We start from the raw sequence: 19,771 nt of genomic DNA, 5'->3' as shown, positions 1-19,771 counted from the left end.
ATTATTGCCCTTATATAAATAGATCGTACGCCCACATCTTGAATACTGCGTACAGATGTGGTCTCCTCATCTCAAAAAAGATATACTGGCACTAGAAAAGGTTCAGAGAAGGGCAACTAAAATGATTAGGGGTTTGGAATGGGTCCCATATGAGGAGAGATTAAAGAGGCTAGGACTTTTCAGCTTGGAAAGGAGGAGACTAAGGGGAATATGATAGAGGTATAAAATCACGAGTGATGTGGAGAAAGTAGATAAGGAAGAGTTATTTATTTATTCCCATAATACAAGAACTAGGGGTCACCAAATGAAATTAATAGGCAGCAGGTTTAAAACAAATAAAAGGACGTTCTTTTTCACACAGCGCACAGTCAACTTGTGGAACTCCTTACCTGAGGAGGTTATGAAGTCTAGGACTATAACAGCGTTTTAAAAGAGAACTGGCTAAATTCATGGTGGTTAAGTCCATTAATGGCTATTAACAAGGATGGGGTAAGGAATGGTGTCCCTAGCCTCTGTTTGTCAGAGGGTGGAGATGGATGGCAGGAGAGAGATCACTTGATCGTTACCTGTTAGGTTCACTCCCTCTGGGGCATCTGGCATTGGCCACTGTCGGTAGACAAGATACTGGGTTAGATGGACCTTTGGTCTGACCCAGTATGGCCATTCTTATGTTCTGCCTCCTCCTCAGACACAGTCTAAGTCCTGGGGGGGGGGGGCTCCCAGGTCTGGCCCCTACAGGAGAAAGAACAAGGACAAAGCACCTAAGAGGCATTACCCATCCTCTTCCCGTCTGCCTGCTCAACCTGACCCTCTCACAAGTCAGGGAGGCCATAAGCAGTCATTTTGAGAGTCCGCTTGAGGACAGAGCCTCAGCCACTGTACTGGATCCAACGCTCCCTTTCCTCAACCGCCTCCGTGTCACCTTGGACCGGTGGGTACTAGGTATGGTTTCCTCTGGTTATACCCTGCAGTTCACAGCTGACCACCCCTCCCACTTCTCCCTTGTCCCTCTTCAGGGACCCTTCTCACAAGCAACTCCCTGTTCAGGAGGTCAAAGACCTCTTTCACTTGGGGGCAGTGGAAAAGGTTCCTCGGAATGTGGAAGGCAGAGGATTCTACTCCTGCTACTTCCTATTTCTGAAGGCAAAACGAGGCCTCAGACCCACCTGCGTCACCTCAACAAGTCACTCCAGAAGTTGAAGTTCCACATGGTCTCCCTGGCCTCCATCAGTCCCTCCCTGGATCCAGGAGACTGGTACACCGCCTTCAATTTAAAGGATGCATACTTCCATATTTCCATCTTTCCGGGGCACAGGTGTGTCATAGATTCATAGACTTTAAGGTCAGAAGGGACCATTATGATGATCTAGTCTGACCTCCTGCACAATGCAGGCCACAGAATCTCACCCACCCACTCCTGTAACAAACCCCTAACCTATGTCTGAGTTATTGAAGTCCTCAAATCATGGGAGGGCATCATTTCCAGTTTACAGCAATGCCCTTTGGTCTTTCATCGGCCCCAAGGTTATTCACAAAATGTATAGCACCAGTGGCTGCTTACCTGAGACTTCGGGGAGTCCAAATATACCTGTACCTCGATGACTGGTTGATAAAGGGCAGGTCTCCGGGTCAGTTGGGAGGCATCTCAACCTGGTCTTTTCCACTTGTTGCAACCTGGGGTTTATAATAAATGAGACAAAGGAAACCTTAACCCCTGTACAACACACAGAGTTCATCAGAGCGGTCCTCGACTTCACTCAGGTCAGGGCTTTCCTCCCTGAGACTCGGTTCCAGGTCATGTCGGACCTTATTGCAGGCCTGCAGGCCCACCCCTCACCACCACCCACATGTGCCTGAGGCTGCTGGGCCACATGGCAGCATGTATTTGTATGGTCTGGCACGCACGACTCCGCCTCAGACCTGTTCAGTGTGGCTGGCATCAGTCTGTGTCCCCAACTGGTAGGGTGGTCAGGATTCCGGACAGCGTCCTGGTGTCCCTCATCTGGCCGCAGGATCTCGTGTCGGTGTCGGAAGGTGTTCCCTTTGCCATCCTCATCGGTGATCCCTGTCTCCGACGCCTTGGACCTGGACTGTGGAGCCCACCTCGGCAATCTCAACACTTAAGGCCATTGGTCCAGTCAAGATTGTTTCCTTCTTATCAATGTCAGGGAACTCAGGGCGGTCTGACTGGCCTGCCAGCCCTTTCTACCTCATATACAAGACAGGATGGTACAGGTCCTGACGGAGAACATGGCTATAGTTTTCTATATCAACAGGCAGGGTTGCTTTGCCAGGAAACCCTCTGGTTCTGGGGCTTCTGTCTACAGTACAACATCCATCTCGTAGCTGCTCACTTTCCGGGGTCCAAGAACCCGTTGGAAGATCGCCTCAGCAGGATGTTCTCGTCTCGCCATGAGTGGACCCTTCATCCAGAAGTGGTCAGCTCCATCTTCCACAGGTGGGGAATTCCCCAGGTGGACTTGTTCGCTTCCAGGCAGAACAGGAAGTACCATGTCTTCTGCTCAATTGGGGGCAGGGACAGAGGAACCCTGTCTGATGTCTTTCTGCTCCTATGGTCGGGCTTTGATGTACACCTTCCCTCCGGTACTGTTGCTTCCCAAGATTCTCATGAAGATCAAACAGGACAGGGCAACAACACTGGTTCAGCACTCTCTTGGGCCTCGGTAGCAACCCTGTTCCAGCTACCGCTCAGGTCGGACATGTTGTCCCAGAACCACAGAACAGTCTTCTGCACCCCAACCTGCCGGCACTACATCTGACAGCCTGGCTGCTACGTGGTTAAACGTGCAGGAGCAGCAGTGCTCGGCAGAGGTTCAGCGTGTTCTGTTGGGAAGCAGGAAGCCCTCCACCAGAGCGAACTACGTGGCCAAGTGGAGACGGTTCACCTGTTGGATTGCGGACAAAGCCGTTAGTCCCGAGCGAGCTTCACTGCAGCTTATTCTGGACTACCTCCTGCATCTCAAGCTCCAGGACTTGTCCTTCTCATTGATCAAGGTCTATCTAGCAGCCATCTCGGCCTTCCACCCGCCGTTACAGAGTAAGTCTGTTTTTGCTTGGGATATCAATTCCTTAAAGCTTGGAGTGCCTCTACCCACAAGTCAGAGACACTGTCCCTCTGTGAGACTTGAATCTCGTGCTGTCTCAGCTCATGGGTCCTCCCTTTGAGCCCTTGGCTTCCTGTTCTCTCCTCTCCTGGAAGGTCGCGTTCCTGGTTGCAGTGATGTCAGCCTGCTGGGTATCTGAGATTCAGGTGCTCACCTCAGAGCCGCTGTATATGGTCTTCTGCAAGGACAAGGTCCAGCTAAGGCCGCACTCGGCGTTTCTTCCTAACATAGTCTCTCAGGTTCATTGGAGCTAGGATATTTATTTACCGGTCTTCTTTCCAAAGCTGCATAAGTCAGAAGAGGAGCGCAGGCTACATGCCCTGGACATAGGAGGGCTCTGACTTTCTATGTGGACAGAACCAAGTCGTTCCGTAAGTCCATGCAATTGTTCGTCGCAGTGTCCGACAGGATGAAAGGTTGCCCAGTAGCCACTCAAAGAATTTCTTCTTGGATCACTGCCTGCATTCACTTCTGCTGTGACCGAGAGAAGATGCCATCCCCGGCTATTGTCACCGCCCACTCTACCAGGGTGCAGGCCTCTTTGGCAGCCTTTCTGGCCCATGTGCCTATCCAGGGCATCTATAGAGCAGCCACATGTAGAACAGTCATCTGTCCACACTTGTACATCTCATTATGCTCTGACCCAGCAGGCCTGGGACAATACTGGCTTTGGCAGGGCAGTACTGCAAGCCACTAAGCTGTGAACTCTTAAGCCCACCTCTGTTGATACTGCTTGTGAATCACCTACAATGGAATCAACATAAACAAGCACTGAAGAAGAAAAAACAGTTTACCTACCTTTCGTAACTGTTGTTCTTCAAGACGTGTTGCTCATGTCCATTCCATTTCACGCTCTCTCACCCCTCTTTTGGAGTTGCCGGCAAGAAGGAACTGAGAGGGCACCGGGCCAGCGGCACCTGATATATGGGAGTGCCACTCTAGGGGGTGCCACAGCTGGCCCTACGGATGTCGCTAAGGCAGAAATCTCTGACAACTGTGCACATGGGCATGTGCACATCTAGAATGGAATGGACATGAGCAGCACATCTCGAAGAACAACAGTTACGAAAGATAGGTGACTGTTTTTTACTCTCCCACACAATCATCTGGCACAATGGAACTTTCAACAATAAAAGTAAAGCTCATCTCTGCAGGAGACAGAACTCATGTCTGGGGTAGCCTGAGACTATGAAACAAACTCCCCCAGGAACGTAGACTATCAAAAACCTCACTACTTTCCCCTTGCTTTCTGTACTATAAGCACATAGCAACATGTATACCTATATTTAAAAATAATAGATGCTGCCAACCCAAGATACCCCACTTCATGTGCTTCTCCATATGGGGAGAAAATGAGAGAATAAACATGTAACCGATATATAGTCAAATGGCTTAATGCATTACTGGAAGGCTCTTGGATACTATGGTGGTGAGTGCAGTATAAAACAATAACGTATAGAATAGAATCCCAGGGTAGCTGGATGTTTCTGTGAAGATGATCAGCAGTAAAATAGTTAATAGTGTTGACTGTAACAAGGTGGCAGTATTTACAACCCTGACTAGAGATACAGATTCAGATTGGAAATAAGATATACACTGTTAACAGGTAATTAACCATTGGAACAACTGACCAAGGGTCATGGTAGATTCTCCATCACTGACCATTTTTAAATCAAGAAGGGATGTTTTTCACTGATGTGCTCAGGAATTCTTTTGGGGACGTTCTTTGGCCTGTGTTTTACAGGAGGTCAGAGTAGATGATCAGAGTGGTCCTTTCTGGCCTTGGAATCTATGAATCTATCCAGGGCTCAGCTGTTAACCTTCACTCTTAGCAGGATTTAGAACCCTGCATAAAGTTACTGAGCACATTCTGCTGGCTCAGTGGGGTAGGTGCTTCACAGCTGCACCAGATCTGAAAGGTAGTGTAGCTAGGAACAATCAGGCTGGGAAAGAGTTTAGGGTGAGGTTTATTTTCTGTTATTTGAGTTACCAGTAAACCACATCCCAGGGAAAGGGTCACTTTGACCTTATCCAATAGGTATGGTCATTTTGGAGCAAGGTGGGATATTAATTCTGCTGTGCTTCAGTGCCACCACATCACTGAGGTTGATGACAGCAGCCTTCATGTACGTAGGGCCAGATATTGCCTGACTGTGTGAAGAAGGTCTAAGAGGGATGGGGTAAAGGAATTCCATCTCCAGCTTGGTGCAGAGCAGTTGCCTTCTCCCCGCTACAGCCAATGAGCTGAGTAGCAGCCAGAGATAAATGCATGCACTGTGCAGGGGTTATACCTATGTGTGCATATTAATGGATCCACTCATTTGTACGGCCATCAAACTACTCCTCTGCACTGAGTCCCCCAGCATGGCCTCCCACACACACTCAGTAGAATCATGGCAGTTCCATTGGGTTTAAACCTTTCTGCACCCTTGAGTTGGGCAAGCATGTTTAGAGCTATTGCTTCAGCTCTGTCTGCAGCCTGACCCCAGTGCCCTGTCCCCTCCCCATGCGTATTGCCCAAACTGTCCACTAAAAGCAGAGAAATCCAGTTGTTGCTGTTCGAGTGCTTGCTCATATTGATTCCAATTAGGTGTGTGTGCGCTGCATGCATGGTCGTCGGTGAACTTTTACCCTAGCAACACCCAGTGGGTCAGTCGTGGAGCCCCCTGGAGTGGCACCTTCATGGCGCTGGATATATATCCCTGCCGATGCAGCGCCCCCTCCGTTCCTTCTTACCATCCATGACAGTCGTTGGAACTGTGGAGCCCGGCTTTGCTGCTCTCCACTCTCCCTAGTGTTATTCCTCTGAACAGTGTTAATAGTTTGTTAATAGTTTATAGTTAGTATAATTAGTTTTTATATAGTTATAGTATAAATAGTTCTACTTAGCGGGTTGGCAGTGATCTTCCCTCCTCCCCACCGGTAGCTTGGGTTCAGGCCCAAGGCTCTGGCCTTTAAACCCTGGTTGTCCTGCTCCAAGCCCATGCCAACAGGCGACCCCCATGGCTCTTGCCTAAAGTGTCTGGGGGAGTCTCATCAGACCAAGAACTGCAGGATCTGCAAAGGTTTTTGGCCCTGGACTAAAAAGGAGTGGGACTTTCGTTTGTGTCAGCTCCTCATGGAGGTGGCTCTTAGCCCTCAACCTCCAGCACCGTGTCAAGACCCAGCACCAAGCGCTTCAGTGCGCAGCGCCCTGGTTGCAACAGTAGGGACTGCACTGCAGTCGGACTCTGATAGAGACCCATGGCACCGGCATTCCCTGTCACCGCAGCCAGCACCATCGGTCTGGCACCGCTTGCACTCACCTGGTCAGAAGTGGCACTATAGACCAGTAAATGCTGGCCCACCTCAGCAGACACGAGCTTCCCTGGACCCATCCTCGGCACCGCATCCCATAGAGGAGCAACCAGGGGCACAAGTGCCGACTTCGGCACCATTGACTCCGGCACTGAGAGCGGAGCCGGTGAGTCTGGACTCCCCGACACATAGCGTGGTTGAAGTCCAGTTGCCATCAACTCCAGACACATTTGCGGCTGCAAGGGATCTGATTGCTATGACAGCGTCGGCATCCCCTCAGCAGAAAGAGGCTGCTCGTGTGGTCCCATCCCGGGGCAAGCCGGCCCTTATCCACCTGGCATTGTCGGTTGAGCCATAGCACCGTTCCTGCTTTTGGCACCATTCCTGCTCCCGACACCACTCGCAGTACCGACGTCGCTCGCAGTCCCGGCACCACTCTCCTTTGCGGCAGTGGTCGTACTCACAGCACTGTTCAGACTCCCGGCACCAGTCTCAGCAACGGTCTGTACACCGTTCTCGGTCCAGACGCCACTCCCAACGACTATCACCGTCGAGGTCTAGGTCCAGATCTTGGCACTGGTCCAGATCCCAGCATTGATCTAGGTCATGGCACCTCTCCCTCTCGCGGCATCGCTTTCCATCTTCGTGGTACCAATCTCCATCGCGATCTGCCTCTCATTTGACAGAGTCAGACGCGGGGTCGCGTCTATCAGACCGCCGCCACTTGGATCACATCTGAATTCAGGGGTTGCTCGTTGGCAGGCGTAGAGACAAGGTCTGGTCCAAGGGTCTACTCAGTGGCCCTTTTGGACATCCTGGGCGTACCACGAGGCCCAGGGTGCTCCATCAGGGCCTTCTCATTCAGCCCTCTCCGAGTCGCGAGTACCAGAGGTCTCCATCAGCCATCTTGCTCCTGGGGGCATGGAAACTGGGGCGTTGTCCATCCAGGCTCCAGAACCTCCTCCAGCCCCACTTCTGGGTCCGGACGCTGAAATCGTGGGCTCAGGACTCCGAGACGCAGCTGACCAAGATGGCCCAGATGATCCTCTTCCTCCTGTGGCCTCCTCCTCATCCTCACCTGATGAGGCAGTGGCAGGCATTGCTATTTCGGGTCCCCCCCCAATAGACCATTGTGCCCACCAGGACCTCTTACGTAGGGTGGTGCAGAATATGAATCTCCAAGCGGAGGAGGTTCTAGAGGTGGAGGACCCTGTGGTTGACATTTTGTCCGCAGAGGCTCCATCCAGGGTGGCCCTACTGCTCATCTGGACCATTCAGACCACAGCCAGAACAATCTGGCAAATATGCACGTCCATTCCTCCAACTACTAAAGGGGTGGAGTGGAAGTACTTTGTCCCCTCCAAAGGATATGACTATCTGTACACACATCCACAGCCCTTTTCACTGGTGGTAGCCTCAGTGAATGAGAAGGAGTGCCATGGTCAGCAAGCCCCAGCACTCAAATCAAAAGAGGCCAAATGCCTCAATTTATTTGGGCGCAAAGTTTACTCCTCAGGCGGTCTTCAGCTCCAGATCACAAACCAGCAGGTGCTCCTGAGCCAATACAGCTACAACTCTTGGAACTCCATGTTAAAGTTCAAGGAGCTGGTTCCTTTGGAGTCCAGAGAGGAGTTTGGAGCCTTGGTGAAAGAGGGCAAGACGGTGGCGAGGACCTCATTACAGGCCTTGTTGGACACCGCAGACTCTGCTGCTTGGACCCTCTCTTCGGGCATTGCAATGAGACGTATATCTTGGCTGTAAGCTTCTGGCTTACCACCGGAGCTTCAGCAAACATTACATGATCTTCCCTTTGATGGAGAGGGCCTGTTTTCAGACAAAACTGACTCGAGGCTTCAGAGCCTTAAGGACTCAAGGGCCATAATGTGATCGCTGGGGATGCACACACCAGCTACCCAGAGGAAGCCATTTAAGCCTCAGCCCCAAAGCTCCTATCCTCCTCCTCGGCTGAGGCAGGACTTCTACAGGAGGCAGGGGTGCAATACCAGGAGGAAACCCTCCAACCACCAACCCAGCCAAGGCCCCTCCAAGCCCTCAGCAAAACTTTTGAAGGGATGTTCGATGTACTGGATGATGTACCGGACCTCAGTCAGGATCCTACCCCACCCTTCCTGAATTGTTTATCCCATTTCCACTGTGCTTGGTCCCGTATAACCACAGACCGTTGGGTTCTTCGCACGGTGGAAAGGGGTTACTCTGTCCAATTTTCTTTCTCCCCACCTTCCCTCCCCTTGTCTCTTCAGGGACCATTCTCACGAGCAACTCCTCATTCAGGAGGGTCAAACACTCTTATCCATGGGGGCAATCAAGGAGGTTCCAAGGGAGCTAAGGGACAAGGGGTTTTACTCACATCACTTCCTAATACCCAAGGAAAAGGGCGGGCTTCAGCCTATTTTGGACTTGCGCGGACTCAACAAATTCATTAAGTTCCACATGATCTCCTTGGGTACCATTATACCTTCCCTGGAGACTGGTATGCTGCCCTCGACATGAAGGACGCATATTTCCACATAGCAATCCATCTGGCACAAAGACACTTCCTCCGCTTTGTGGTCAACCGCGAACACTACCTGTTGACGGTCCTTCCGTTGCGTCTTTCCATGGCCTCCCAGGTGTTCACCAAATGTGTGGCAGTTGTGGCAGCCTCCCTTCGTCGGAGACGGATACAGGTATACCCGTATCTCGATGACTGGCTCATCCAAGGTCATACCAAAGAACAGGTGCAATCCCACGTTCAAGTGGTCATGGACACATTTTCTCTATTAGGTCTTCTCTTCAGTTTGGCGAAGTCGACTCTAGAACCAACCCAGAGAATAGAATAGAATTGAACGGGGCGATCCTAGATTTCATGCGTGCCCAAGCCCTCCTGCCGGACGCGCGTTTCCACTTTCTGACGGGCCTCATCCAGAACCTTCAGAGGTTCCTAACCTCAACGGCAAGAACATGCCCGAGTCTCCTGGTCGGCTTCCTGCACATACTTGACCAGACATGCTAGACTTCGGCTCCGACCGCTTCAGGCCTCCCTGGCATCTGTCTGCCGCCCAGGTCAAGACAGCCTGAACCTGGTGGTCACTGTTCTGGAAAGTATCCTGGCCTCCTTCCAATGGTGGCTAGACCCAAGGGTGGTATGCGAAGGAGTCCCCTTCCACACTCTTCAACCCTCCTTGTCCCTCATCACGGACGTGTCAGCCCTCGGATGGGCCCACCTCGGGGACATCCAGACGCAAGGTCTATGGGCCGCATTCAATCTCTCTCTTCATATCAATGTATGGGAGCTGATGGCAGTGCATCTTGCATGACAAGCCTTTTGGGAGTGGTTGCATGGTCATTGTGTGCTGGTCCTCACAGACAACACCATGGCCATGTTCTACATCAGCAAGCGAGGGAGGGCTTGTTCCTCCCCCTTCTGTCAAGAGGCCATTCGACTCTGGGAGTTCTGCATAGCCCATTCCATTCACCTAGTGGCATTGTTTCTACCAGGGGTCCAGAACACGTTGGTGGACCACCTCAGCAGGTCCTTTTAATACCATGAGTGGTCACTCCACCCCAATGTCATCCACCTCATTTTCCTATACCCACTTGGGACCTCAACTTGGTCCTCTCCAGACTTATGGAACCTCTGTTTGAACCTTTGGCCACATGTTGCCTTTTGTACCTCTCTTGGAAAACAGCTTTCCTCGTTGCGATCACTTCGGTGAGGTGGGTCTCTGAGCTCAGGGCTCTTACATCAGAACCACCTTTCACAATCTTCCATACAGATAAGGTGCAGCTATGACCTCATTCTGCCTTTCTTCCCAAGGTGGTATCGACTTTTCATATCAACCAGGATATCTTCCTCCTGATTTTCTTTACAAAACTTTACACCAATAGTCAGGAACAACGGCTTCACTCCCTCGATGTTTGTAGGGCTCTTGTCTTATACACTGAATGTATGAAACCATTCCTGAAAACAACACAGCTCTTCATCGTGGTAGCAGACCAGATAAAGGGTCTTCCGGTCTCCTCCCGGTGCATCTCTTCTTGGATCACATCATGTATTTGTGCTTGCTATGATCTGGCCGGGATCCCGACCCCCCATCTCACTGCTCACTCCACGAGGGCTCAAGCCTCGTCGGCAGACTTCCTGGCCCAGGTGCCAATCCAGGAGATCTGTAGAGCTGCTACTTGGTCTTCAGTGCATACGTTTGCCTCACACTATGCCATCATTAGACAAGCCAGAGATGATGCAGCATTTGGTAGGGCGATCCTACAATCCACGGTACTTCACTCCGACCCCACCGCCTAGGTAAGGCTTGGGAGTCACCTAATTGGAATCAATGTGAGCAAGCACTTGAAGAAGAAAAGATGGTTACTCACCTTTAATAATAATATCATATATGGAGATATACCTATCTTATAGAACTGGAAGGGACATTGAAAGGTCATTGAGTCTAGTCCTCTGCCTTTACTAGCAGGACCAAGTATTGTCCCTGACAGGGTACCCCGATCCCTAAATGGTCCTCTCAAGGATTGAACTCACAACCCCGGGTTTAGTAGGCCAGTGCTTAAACCACTGAGCTATCCTTTCTCCTTTGTAACTGTTGTTCTTCGAGATGTGTTGCTCATATCCATTACAGACCTGCCCTCCTTCCCCTTTATTGAAGTAGCTGGCAAGAAGGAACTGAGGGGGCGCTGGGTTGGCCAAGGTATATATCCAGCGCCATGAAGGCGCCACTCCAGGGGGCTCTGCGGCCAACCCACCGGGTGTTGCTAGGGTAAAAGTTTCTCTGATGGCCGTGCACGCAGCGCACGCACACCTAATTGGAATGGATATGAGCAACACATCTCGAAGACAACAGTTACAAAGGTGAATAACCATCTTTTTTTCAGTTGAATGGATGAATGAAAACCACAGAGTTTACCAAACTTTCACCAAAGTGTCTCCTTTGAGGTAAGAACAATCAGGAAACACTTGAACTCTAACAAGCTATTTTGCAGAAAGTTGAAGCAAGTAAGATATGTCCTTTCCATCCCTGTTAAGTGTAGTAGCATCCCTGCCATAGAGTTGCAGTTATGGGGAGAGTGCTCTCCATCCAGCCTAGCTGCAGTGATAATCGTGTGCTGGTCACTATTGCTCAGCATAACTCCCCTTCCCCTTCCAGGAGCAGGAGTAGCGTTGTTGAACGATCACATTTACGTTGTTGGTGGGTTTGATGGGACAGCGCATCTCTCCTCTGTGGAAGCCTATAACGTTCGCACTGATTCCTGGACTACTGTGACGAGTATGACAACACCTCGTTGCTACGTGGGTGCCACCGTGCTGAGGGGACGGCTGTATGCAATAGCTGGGTAAGAAGGGTGGGTCTTGCTGGTCTTTGAGGGGTTGTCTATACTGGGAACTTGTTTGGTGGTAGGAAAGGAGTCCTCTAACATGCTGCTAAACAAGACTTAATCCTTAGTGCAGACGAGGACAGCCATGTTTAAAACGTATTAGCAGGGAGGGTCCAACCCAGGCTGGGGGAGGGGGAGTGGTTTGTTGTCACTAAGCAAACTAATAGCCAGCAAGTAAGTTTAGTGCAATGGATGCAGATCCTGCAGTAGAGCTTCAAAACAGGGGCTCTCCATGTATTTCCCTTTTGGCGCACCCAAAGACTGACAGGTCATGGTATCACCATAGTGAATTAAACAAGCAGCGCCACGTGCTGGAACGCTGCTGAGCTGGCCAGGGAGATGGTGGGAGAGGTGCTCTGGAACTGCTGTACTGATCTTAATTCAGCCCTCCTTCCCTGTACACAGACCTTTAGCAGCATTCTGGGCCTTCGAATGCCCAGGGTAACTCCTTAAGCTCCCACCCAGGGCTCTGTACTCCCCTCTCTCCCTCTCAGAAATCATTGCTCACCTGTAGCCCTCTGTCCTTTGCAGGTATGATGGCAACTCGCTGCTGAGCAGCATTGAGTGCTATGATCCCATCATTGACAGCTGGGAAGTGGTGACCTCCCTAGGGACACAGCGTTGTGATGCTGGTGTTTGTGTCCTTCGGGAGAAGTGACTTTGGAGAAGCCCAGGTGAGAGAAACTCCTTGAGAAGGACAGGCTGAAGGAGGAGAGTCTTACGTGATTTGCAGAGACTGTTCCTGATAGCTGGGGATGCAGGGACTGCTTGATACGTTGTGTGGACAAAGACATCTCCCCAGCAGCCACTTGAAATCAAGAGCTCTGTGTGAAGCTAGAAAAAGGTACTTGGGTGTGTCAGGAGAAGTTGCATCCTCTGCCAACCCAACAGCTAACTTTATCAACACAGCAGATACGCTTGGAGCTTTGGCTGGTTAGCCAGCCTAATGAATGTTTAGGAAGATACGTACTTACAGCTGATCTGACATGTTTGAGGGTGGAATCCAAACTGTTCTTGATATGCCAGCTTCAGATTCTCATACAAACTAAATGTTTAAAGCTAAGTGTTCCATGTACCAAGTGCACTTCCATGCAGATGATTGCCAGTATGCGCTGCACTGGAGCTACACCTGCAGGTTATACATGGACCTGGGTACAAAGGACAGAATTTGCACACTAATGCTTTCAACTACTGAGACCCAGTGGAGGAGAAGGGCTGGCACTCCAGATAATAGTGGAGGAGGGAGAAGTGGAGATTGGGGTGTTGGCAACACTGCAGTATCCCAGTCTGCCTACTGGAAACAGACTGGAAGAGGTGAGGAGAATAATGTGTTTAACATGGTTGCATTTTCTTCAAGAAGATTGATGGACTTGTCTTGGGAGTGAGAGCTTATTCTGGCAGCAGAAACCTCACTCTGCTGCTCACCACAACCCTGTTAGTGTTTGTCATTGTGCAGAACAGTGGAACCAGCAGATCCCTTGGTGACTGAGACATGGGAGGGTAGACAGGACTCAGGATCAATTTAGAACGTACATGTACTACTGAATAAGAGCCATTCCCTGCCTCAAGACACAAGGCATCTAGAACTGGCACTTCAAACCCTTTTCATGCCTTTACTCTCAGTTGTTTACTTCCTTGGCTCCTAAGACCTCATCTTCTCATGCCCATAATGCTGTGTACAAAACATACAGTCCAAGCTCCACAGCTAAAGCTGCAAATAATGCAGCTTCATCCATTAGCTTGCTAGACTGCCATCCCCTTTAGCCCATCTTACATCTTTGGATCAAGGATCAGAAGCCTCAGTCACTCCTACCAAGCCTCCCACAATGTCTGGGTTTTGGGTAGTGCTGCTCTTTTCGTGTGCTGTTGATTCTGTGCTTCAGGGATGGGATGGGACCAGGGACACGGTAGAAGGAGTTAATGATGCACTTTCAGCCAACACTCTGAATTCCTCCATTTGTTCCTATCACATGTTTTGTGTTTCATTTCCTATGTATCTTTTTAGTGAAAGTATCAAAAATAAAATATCTGTAGGAGTTTGTTCTCTGCCCTCTAGTCATGCATTTAAGGGCTATGTTGTGGATACACCCGTACAGTTGCCTTAAAAGACCCTCCTTAGACCAGTTAGTCATCCATGTTGAAGTTCTCTTCAGCTGTGACTTTTTGACCTGCAGTTTACAAGCCTGGGTGGATGGTTCTTAATAGATGTGTCCTGTCCATTGTGGTCAGTGTTACAAACATCTTTTGGGGATAGGAGGTCTAGAAGAATTTGCTGCTGCCAAATCGATTTGAGGCCAATTTAGGAGGATTCAGGAAAGGATTGGACATTTATGTGATTCATGGAACATCTAATCTAGATGGAGATTGAGAAATGTGTTACTTTTGAGCTAGTGGGGTGAGGCACCGCTTGTTGTGTGTTGTATTTCCTGTTGAGCCTGAAAACAGCAGCTTGTATTTGCTTTCTTGCCAATGGTGTAATTGAGTGCCTCCCTCCCCACCCTCACCAAATCCTTCAGTGATCCTGGTCCTGGGTTGAGGGTGCTCTTGCAATCCTCTAGCTTGTGACTTAGTCCCCTTGCAAACATTGTCTCCTCATGTTTTCTGGATTTTAAACATGCAGGTTTCCTGCAGTGCTGACCCTCTCTGCATTAAGGGGAGAGCAGAGGTACTGGCTGGACCACTCTCTAGCCCTCTTCCTAAGCAATGAGTATATGAGGAAATGCCTTTCTGATGAAGTGTGAGCTCCCATGTAGGAATAAGATCCAAACAGGAGCCCTATCCAGTACTCGCTGGGAAGCACTAACTATTTCCATAACTGCATGCAGGATCCCAGAGCAGTAAATAGGAAATGGCCTAAGCCAAACCTCCTATGAGTTACTGGCATGAGGAGAGAGACTCCTGAGAGTTCCCAGGCTATAATCACAGCAAAGGGGGGATGGTCTACACTCGAAGCATGCAGCAGCTCCTCTGACCTTTTTTAGGTCAGGTTCCATGCAGAGGCCTTTTGTGCTGCTTTCTAACATCAGGCCCCAGGCTTCCACCTCCAGTTTCCCTATTGTCCACCTCCCACCAGTGATGGTGGTCGATGCTTGGTTCTGCTGACTTCATTTCATTCCAACGAATGAAATAACAGGGCCTAAATCAGGTTATAGGGGACCTTTCTAGGAAGAGCTGTATTGTAAAAGTTGTATTTGTTGGAGGGGCAATGCATTGCTAAATATATCACAAATAAAAGAAATCCTAACAGTAGTCTAGGTTGATTAGTGATGGAGATGGTAAAATTGTATATATTGATTGAGAAAAGGCAGAAGTGCTCAATAAATATTTCTTCTGTGTTTCAAAAGAAGCTAGATGATGATTTCATGCCTTACAGTGATAATGAAATACTCTGTTCCAACAGCAACTGGGGAGGATGTTAAACCGCAGCAGCTAAAGTTAAGCATTCTTAAATCAGCAAACTGGATAACTTGCACCCAAGAGTTTTAAGAGAGTTGGTCTAGGAGTTCTCTTGACCATTGATGTGGAATTTTTAAAATCTTGGACTGTTCCAGAAGTTTCAGAGGACTGCTTTTTTTTTTTTTTTAAAAAGGGCAATGTAGCATCAAGGTTTTAAAAGGGTAAATGGGACAACCCAGGTAACTCTAATGTGCTTAGCCTAACATCAATCCTTGGTAAAATAATGGAAAAGCTGAGGCTGGATGCAGTCAGTAAACAATTAAAGAATGGCAGCATAATTCAGGCCATTCAGTATGGTTTTGTGGAAAATAGATCTTGCCAAGCCAACTTGATACTGTTTTTTGATGAAATTACAAATTTGGTTGGTAAAGGTAAGTGTGATATATTTAGACTCATGTTTTTGACTGGCTACTGTATGGAATTCTTATTTAAAAATAGCACTGAACAAAATCAAAGCAGCACATACTAAATGGATTAAAAACTAGCTGGACAAGGTGGCTGAGGTGATATTTTGTTGAACTTCTGTTGGTGAGAGGACATGCTATTGAGCTTACACCACACTCTTCTTGGTGAAGAAGGTCTCTGTGTAAGCTTGAAAGCTTGTCTCTCTCACCAACAGAAGTTGGTCCAATAAAAGATATCACCTCCCTCACCTTGTCTGTCCAGTATCCTGGGCCCACCACAGTTACACCAGCACTGTGTAAAAACTATCTAGCCAACAAACTGGTTACGTTATAGTTCTGAAAAAATAATTATCGAATGAGCTGTCTGTTACCACTGATCTCCTTGCTACCCTGTTAGCAGAAACATCATCCATCTCCAGATTAGTGGTGAGGCCTGCTGGCTTGACAGCATGGAGGAGAATGAGGGCTTTGTTCAACAGTGCTGTCATATAGGTGATGCCTTCACCAGCACTAAATCCAGGCCATTTTTGTAAAGGTGAAATTATGGTTATATGCAAATTATTTTCACATGTGCAAATTAGTGTATTATATTTACATTAGATGTTCCACATGAAGATGAACAAAACTTGGCAGTGATGCCACTGTAGAGGCTAATCTCTGGTACTTCTGGACTGGGATAAAAGGTGTTTTCTGTGTTAGCTAATAACTTCTAACACAGGTGTTTTACAACTCCAGTTTAGAAGGGGTGAGGCTTACTTTCATACGTGCTAAATAGTGCATATTGGAGCCTGGGGGAGCCAAACGTCAACTCGCCCAGTGTAGTGCATGCTGAAATCCACACTGCCCTGTTTCCACCAGAGTGTAGGGTGAGTGTTAGGAGACATCAGCTAAGGCACGCTATCATCACACCTTTAAATCTTAGTCAGGACAAAGCTAACATGGGAAGGGATGTGACAAGTCACATTAACCCAATCAAACTAGTTACCGTATATACTTGTTTATTAGCCATTTGTTTATAAGCCAGCCTCCCAAGATGGATACCTTGGGAAAATAGCAAAAACTATGACCCTTTCATAAGCTGGCCTTATATTTCAGGGGTTGGCAAACTTTGGCTCCTGACCCATTAAGGTAAGCCACTAGCAGGCCTGGATGTTTCGTTTACCTGGAGCGTTCGCAGGCACGGAGCCCCTCAGCTCCCAATGGCCGCGGTTTGCTGTCCCCAGCCAATGGGAGCTGCGGGAAGTAACGCCACTTCCCGCAACTCCCATTGCCTGGGAACGGCAAACTGCGGCCACTGGGAGCTGAGGGACTTGTGCCTGTAGGTGCTCCAAGTAAACAAAATGTCCCACCCACCAGCAGCTTACACTGACAGGCCAGGAGACAAAGTTTGCCAACCCTTGCTATATTTTAAAAGTTGGCATCACAAAGAAACACTCAAAAGTTTTGCCAGAATTATTTTAATGTAATCTAACGAAAAACCTGCTGTTATAATAATAACTGAACTAATACGTTTTCACCTTCACAATTACAGTCAATATTTAAAATCAGCAAATTGATATTTAAATAAGTACCTTAGAACAATATGAGACTTTAAAAAGTCTTAAAATCCTTCAACGTCTGAATCAGTCTCTGATTCACCAAGCAGTTCACTAAACTCGGCTTCAGTCACAGCTGCACCTGCATTGTCATCGTAGATGTCAGCAGTGTCATCTTCAGACTCAGATTCCTTCTCATCATCAGTCTCTGTTGTGTCATCATCAAATATGGCATAATCTTCTGACCCATCGAGTGCATTGCTGATACAGCATTTCCGAATTGATTTTTCTGTCATTTCCGAGGGAAAGGACACGCACGCATCCTTGACCCACTGAGCAACCAGATTGATTTCGGGTTTCATAAGATTCCCACCTTTTGTCAACTTCACCATGCCTGAGCACATCTATTCAGACCACATTCTGCATAGCCTGTCTTTAAAGGGTTTGTTCAGGCAGACATCAAAAACTGAAGTTAAGCCACCAGATATTACAGCCAAAGTAGTTTTCATATTTTTGGCCACTTTTTTCACCTCATCCATCTTGTATGCCCTGAACATGTCCCAAACGAGCATAGCAGGTTTCTTGAAAAGTGCTCCTGGTCTATTATTCCACACTTTTCCAGCCATTCAATAGTCCCACTTTCATCCATCCCTTTTCATGTGCACGTACGATTACATCAGCAGGAAATTTCATGTTTTTAGGTAAGGTTTTTCTTTTAAAAATAACACGCGGGAGCTTTGATCCATTTGCCAAACACAATAAAACCATCGTAAAATGGATTTTTTCATGGCCAGTGGTTTTAATTAAAACTTTTTTCACCAACACCGGTTGCCGTTCTGTTGCTCAGGAGATGGAATGTCATTGGTGTTTCGTCCATATTTGCTATTTGTGACCGTTCAAATGCATATTCCTTTCGATATTTTATAATAAACCTTTGGAAAGATTCGATTTTTTTCTTCCAGATGTCTCGGCAGCTTTTGTGCTGTCTTTGTTCGCTGACGAAGACCGAGACTATGACAGTTCATGAAGCAGTACCCCAAATGCTGATGCGACAAACATTGACAGCTTTACTGACTTGTATTTGTCATCTTTTGACATTTGCAGAGCATGCAGACGAATTCCAGTTCTAGTGACAATGTACCTATTTTGTTGTCATTCAACAACCCAATTATTGAGATCTTTTTCTAGCTCAGGAAAGGAAGCACACTTCGTTGGATGTTTTTTCTTGCTTCTTGGCATGTCTTTTAGTGTTTATTTTTTTCACCATTCTCTTACTTGCTTCTCATTGATACAGAATTCATGAGCAGTAGTGTAATTATTGTTTGCTTCTGCATATTCAACAACTTTTAAGTTTGAAGGCTGTGTGATAAGCAGACCATTTTCTTTTGATTTCACCGTTCATTTTAAATACTAGTATGAAAATAGATTATTATAGTTATAGATTTTTTAGGACTTTATATAGGAATGTCACCAGCTTTATCACTGTCAAATTATTATTGTTCTTTGTTTATTTCAAAGCAGCCCTGTAGATTGGCATGTTTGTGGTGATAACAGGCTATTTAAATTTTATTAGCGATTCCATTGATTCTGTGTGTTATATTTTCATATTGGCTCGAGACTTACGAGGTCCACTGGCAGAAATGCATGAAGAGATCAAATTACACACTAGCGGACTGACACCAGTGCTATAGTACTATCGTTCATGGGTTTTTTTCTGATTGGCTTGTAAGGCATAACATTTTGTGAAATGCATGAGGCAAATATCATGCAGTTCTGCAGCACTGCTCTTTTAGTATTCATTTCAAGCCAATCTAGTCCACTAAACAAAGCCTTTGCAACTTTAAAATGCTGCAGTATTGACATCAATAAATGGACGGCAAACTTTGGCTCCTGGCTTGTCAGGTAGGCTGCTGGTGGGTTCAGACGTTTTGTTTACCTGGAGCGTCCGCAGGCATGAAGCCCCTCAGCTCCCTCTAGCTGCACTGAGCCATTCCCAGCCACTTCCTGCAGCTCCTATTGACTGGGAACAGCGAACTACGGCCACTGGGAGCTGAGGGTCTCCGTGCCTGTGGATACTCCAGGTAAACAAAACAACAGTGTATTAGATATTCAATAATTCCATAGTGTTTAAAATCATCAAATTTTGGTGTAGATCCGTTTATAAGCTGACCCCCCGCTCTTTGATGCTTCACTTTTTTACCAGAAATATTAGTATATATAGTAATTTGGTTTTTAAAGGCCACCTTTGTGCTGTATTTTGTGAAAGCACCTTTATCACAGACTCCCAGGCCAAACCTTAAACTTGACTCCCGCAACAGACCTTTGTGAAGTATCTAGACTAGCATTTAGAGTCCTATTAGTTAACTTGCATTAATTGGTAATTAATTGAGTTGCAACAGGGCCACAAATTCTAGCCTAGACAAATCCCGGAGGCCAGGTTTCCAGAACTCAGCGTGTTAGGTCATAGCTGAGGTCACAGTATGAAATGAACACTTTTGCTAATCTGGCCAGAGCTCAGCTTCTATTTGACAATCAGGCTCCAGTTTCAGGTGCTCAGCTCTGGAAA

The 19,771-nt window shown here is 47.7% G+C and overlaps 1 protein-coding gene across 3 annotated transcripts in view; it reads left to right on the top strand.

Moving 5' to 3' along the window:
• Window positions 1-19,231, top strand: part of KLHL12 (kelch like family member 12) — a 76,850-nt gene extending 57,619 nt beyond the window's left edge. For 2 of the 3 annotated variants that reach the window (XM_030561064.1, XM_030561066.1), the window contains 2 exons: window positions 11,582-11,768; window positions 12,342-13,849. In XM_030561064.1, coding sequence (XP_030416924.1) covers window positions 11,582-11,768; window positions 12,342-12,468 — 314 coding nt within the window. In that variant the 3' untranslated portion in view covers window positions 12,469-13,849. Of the gene's footprint in view, window positions 1-11,581; window positions 11,769-12,341; window positions 13,850-18,167 lie in introns of those variants that run through there. The other variant, XM_030561065.1, reaches the window with a different exon arrangement.
• The last annotated feature ends 540 nt before the right edge of the window (window positions 19,232-19,771 follow it).

This window comes from Gopherus evgoodei, chromosome 4, assembly GCF_007399415.2.
Source record: "Gopherus evgoodei ecotype Sinaloan lineage chromosome 4, rGopEvg1_v1.p, whole genome shotgun sequence".
NCBI lineage: Eukaryota > Metazoa > Chordata > Testudines > Testudinidae > Gopherus > Gopherus evgoodei.
The sequence above is the reverse complement of the archived record's forward strand: the minus strand, read 5'-3'. Positions and strand labels throughout refer to the sequence as shown.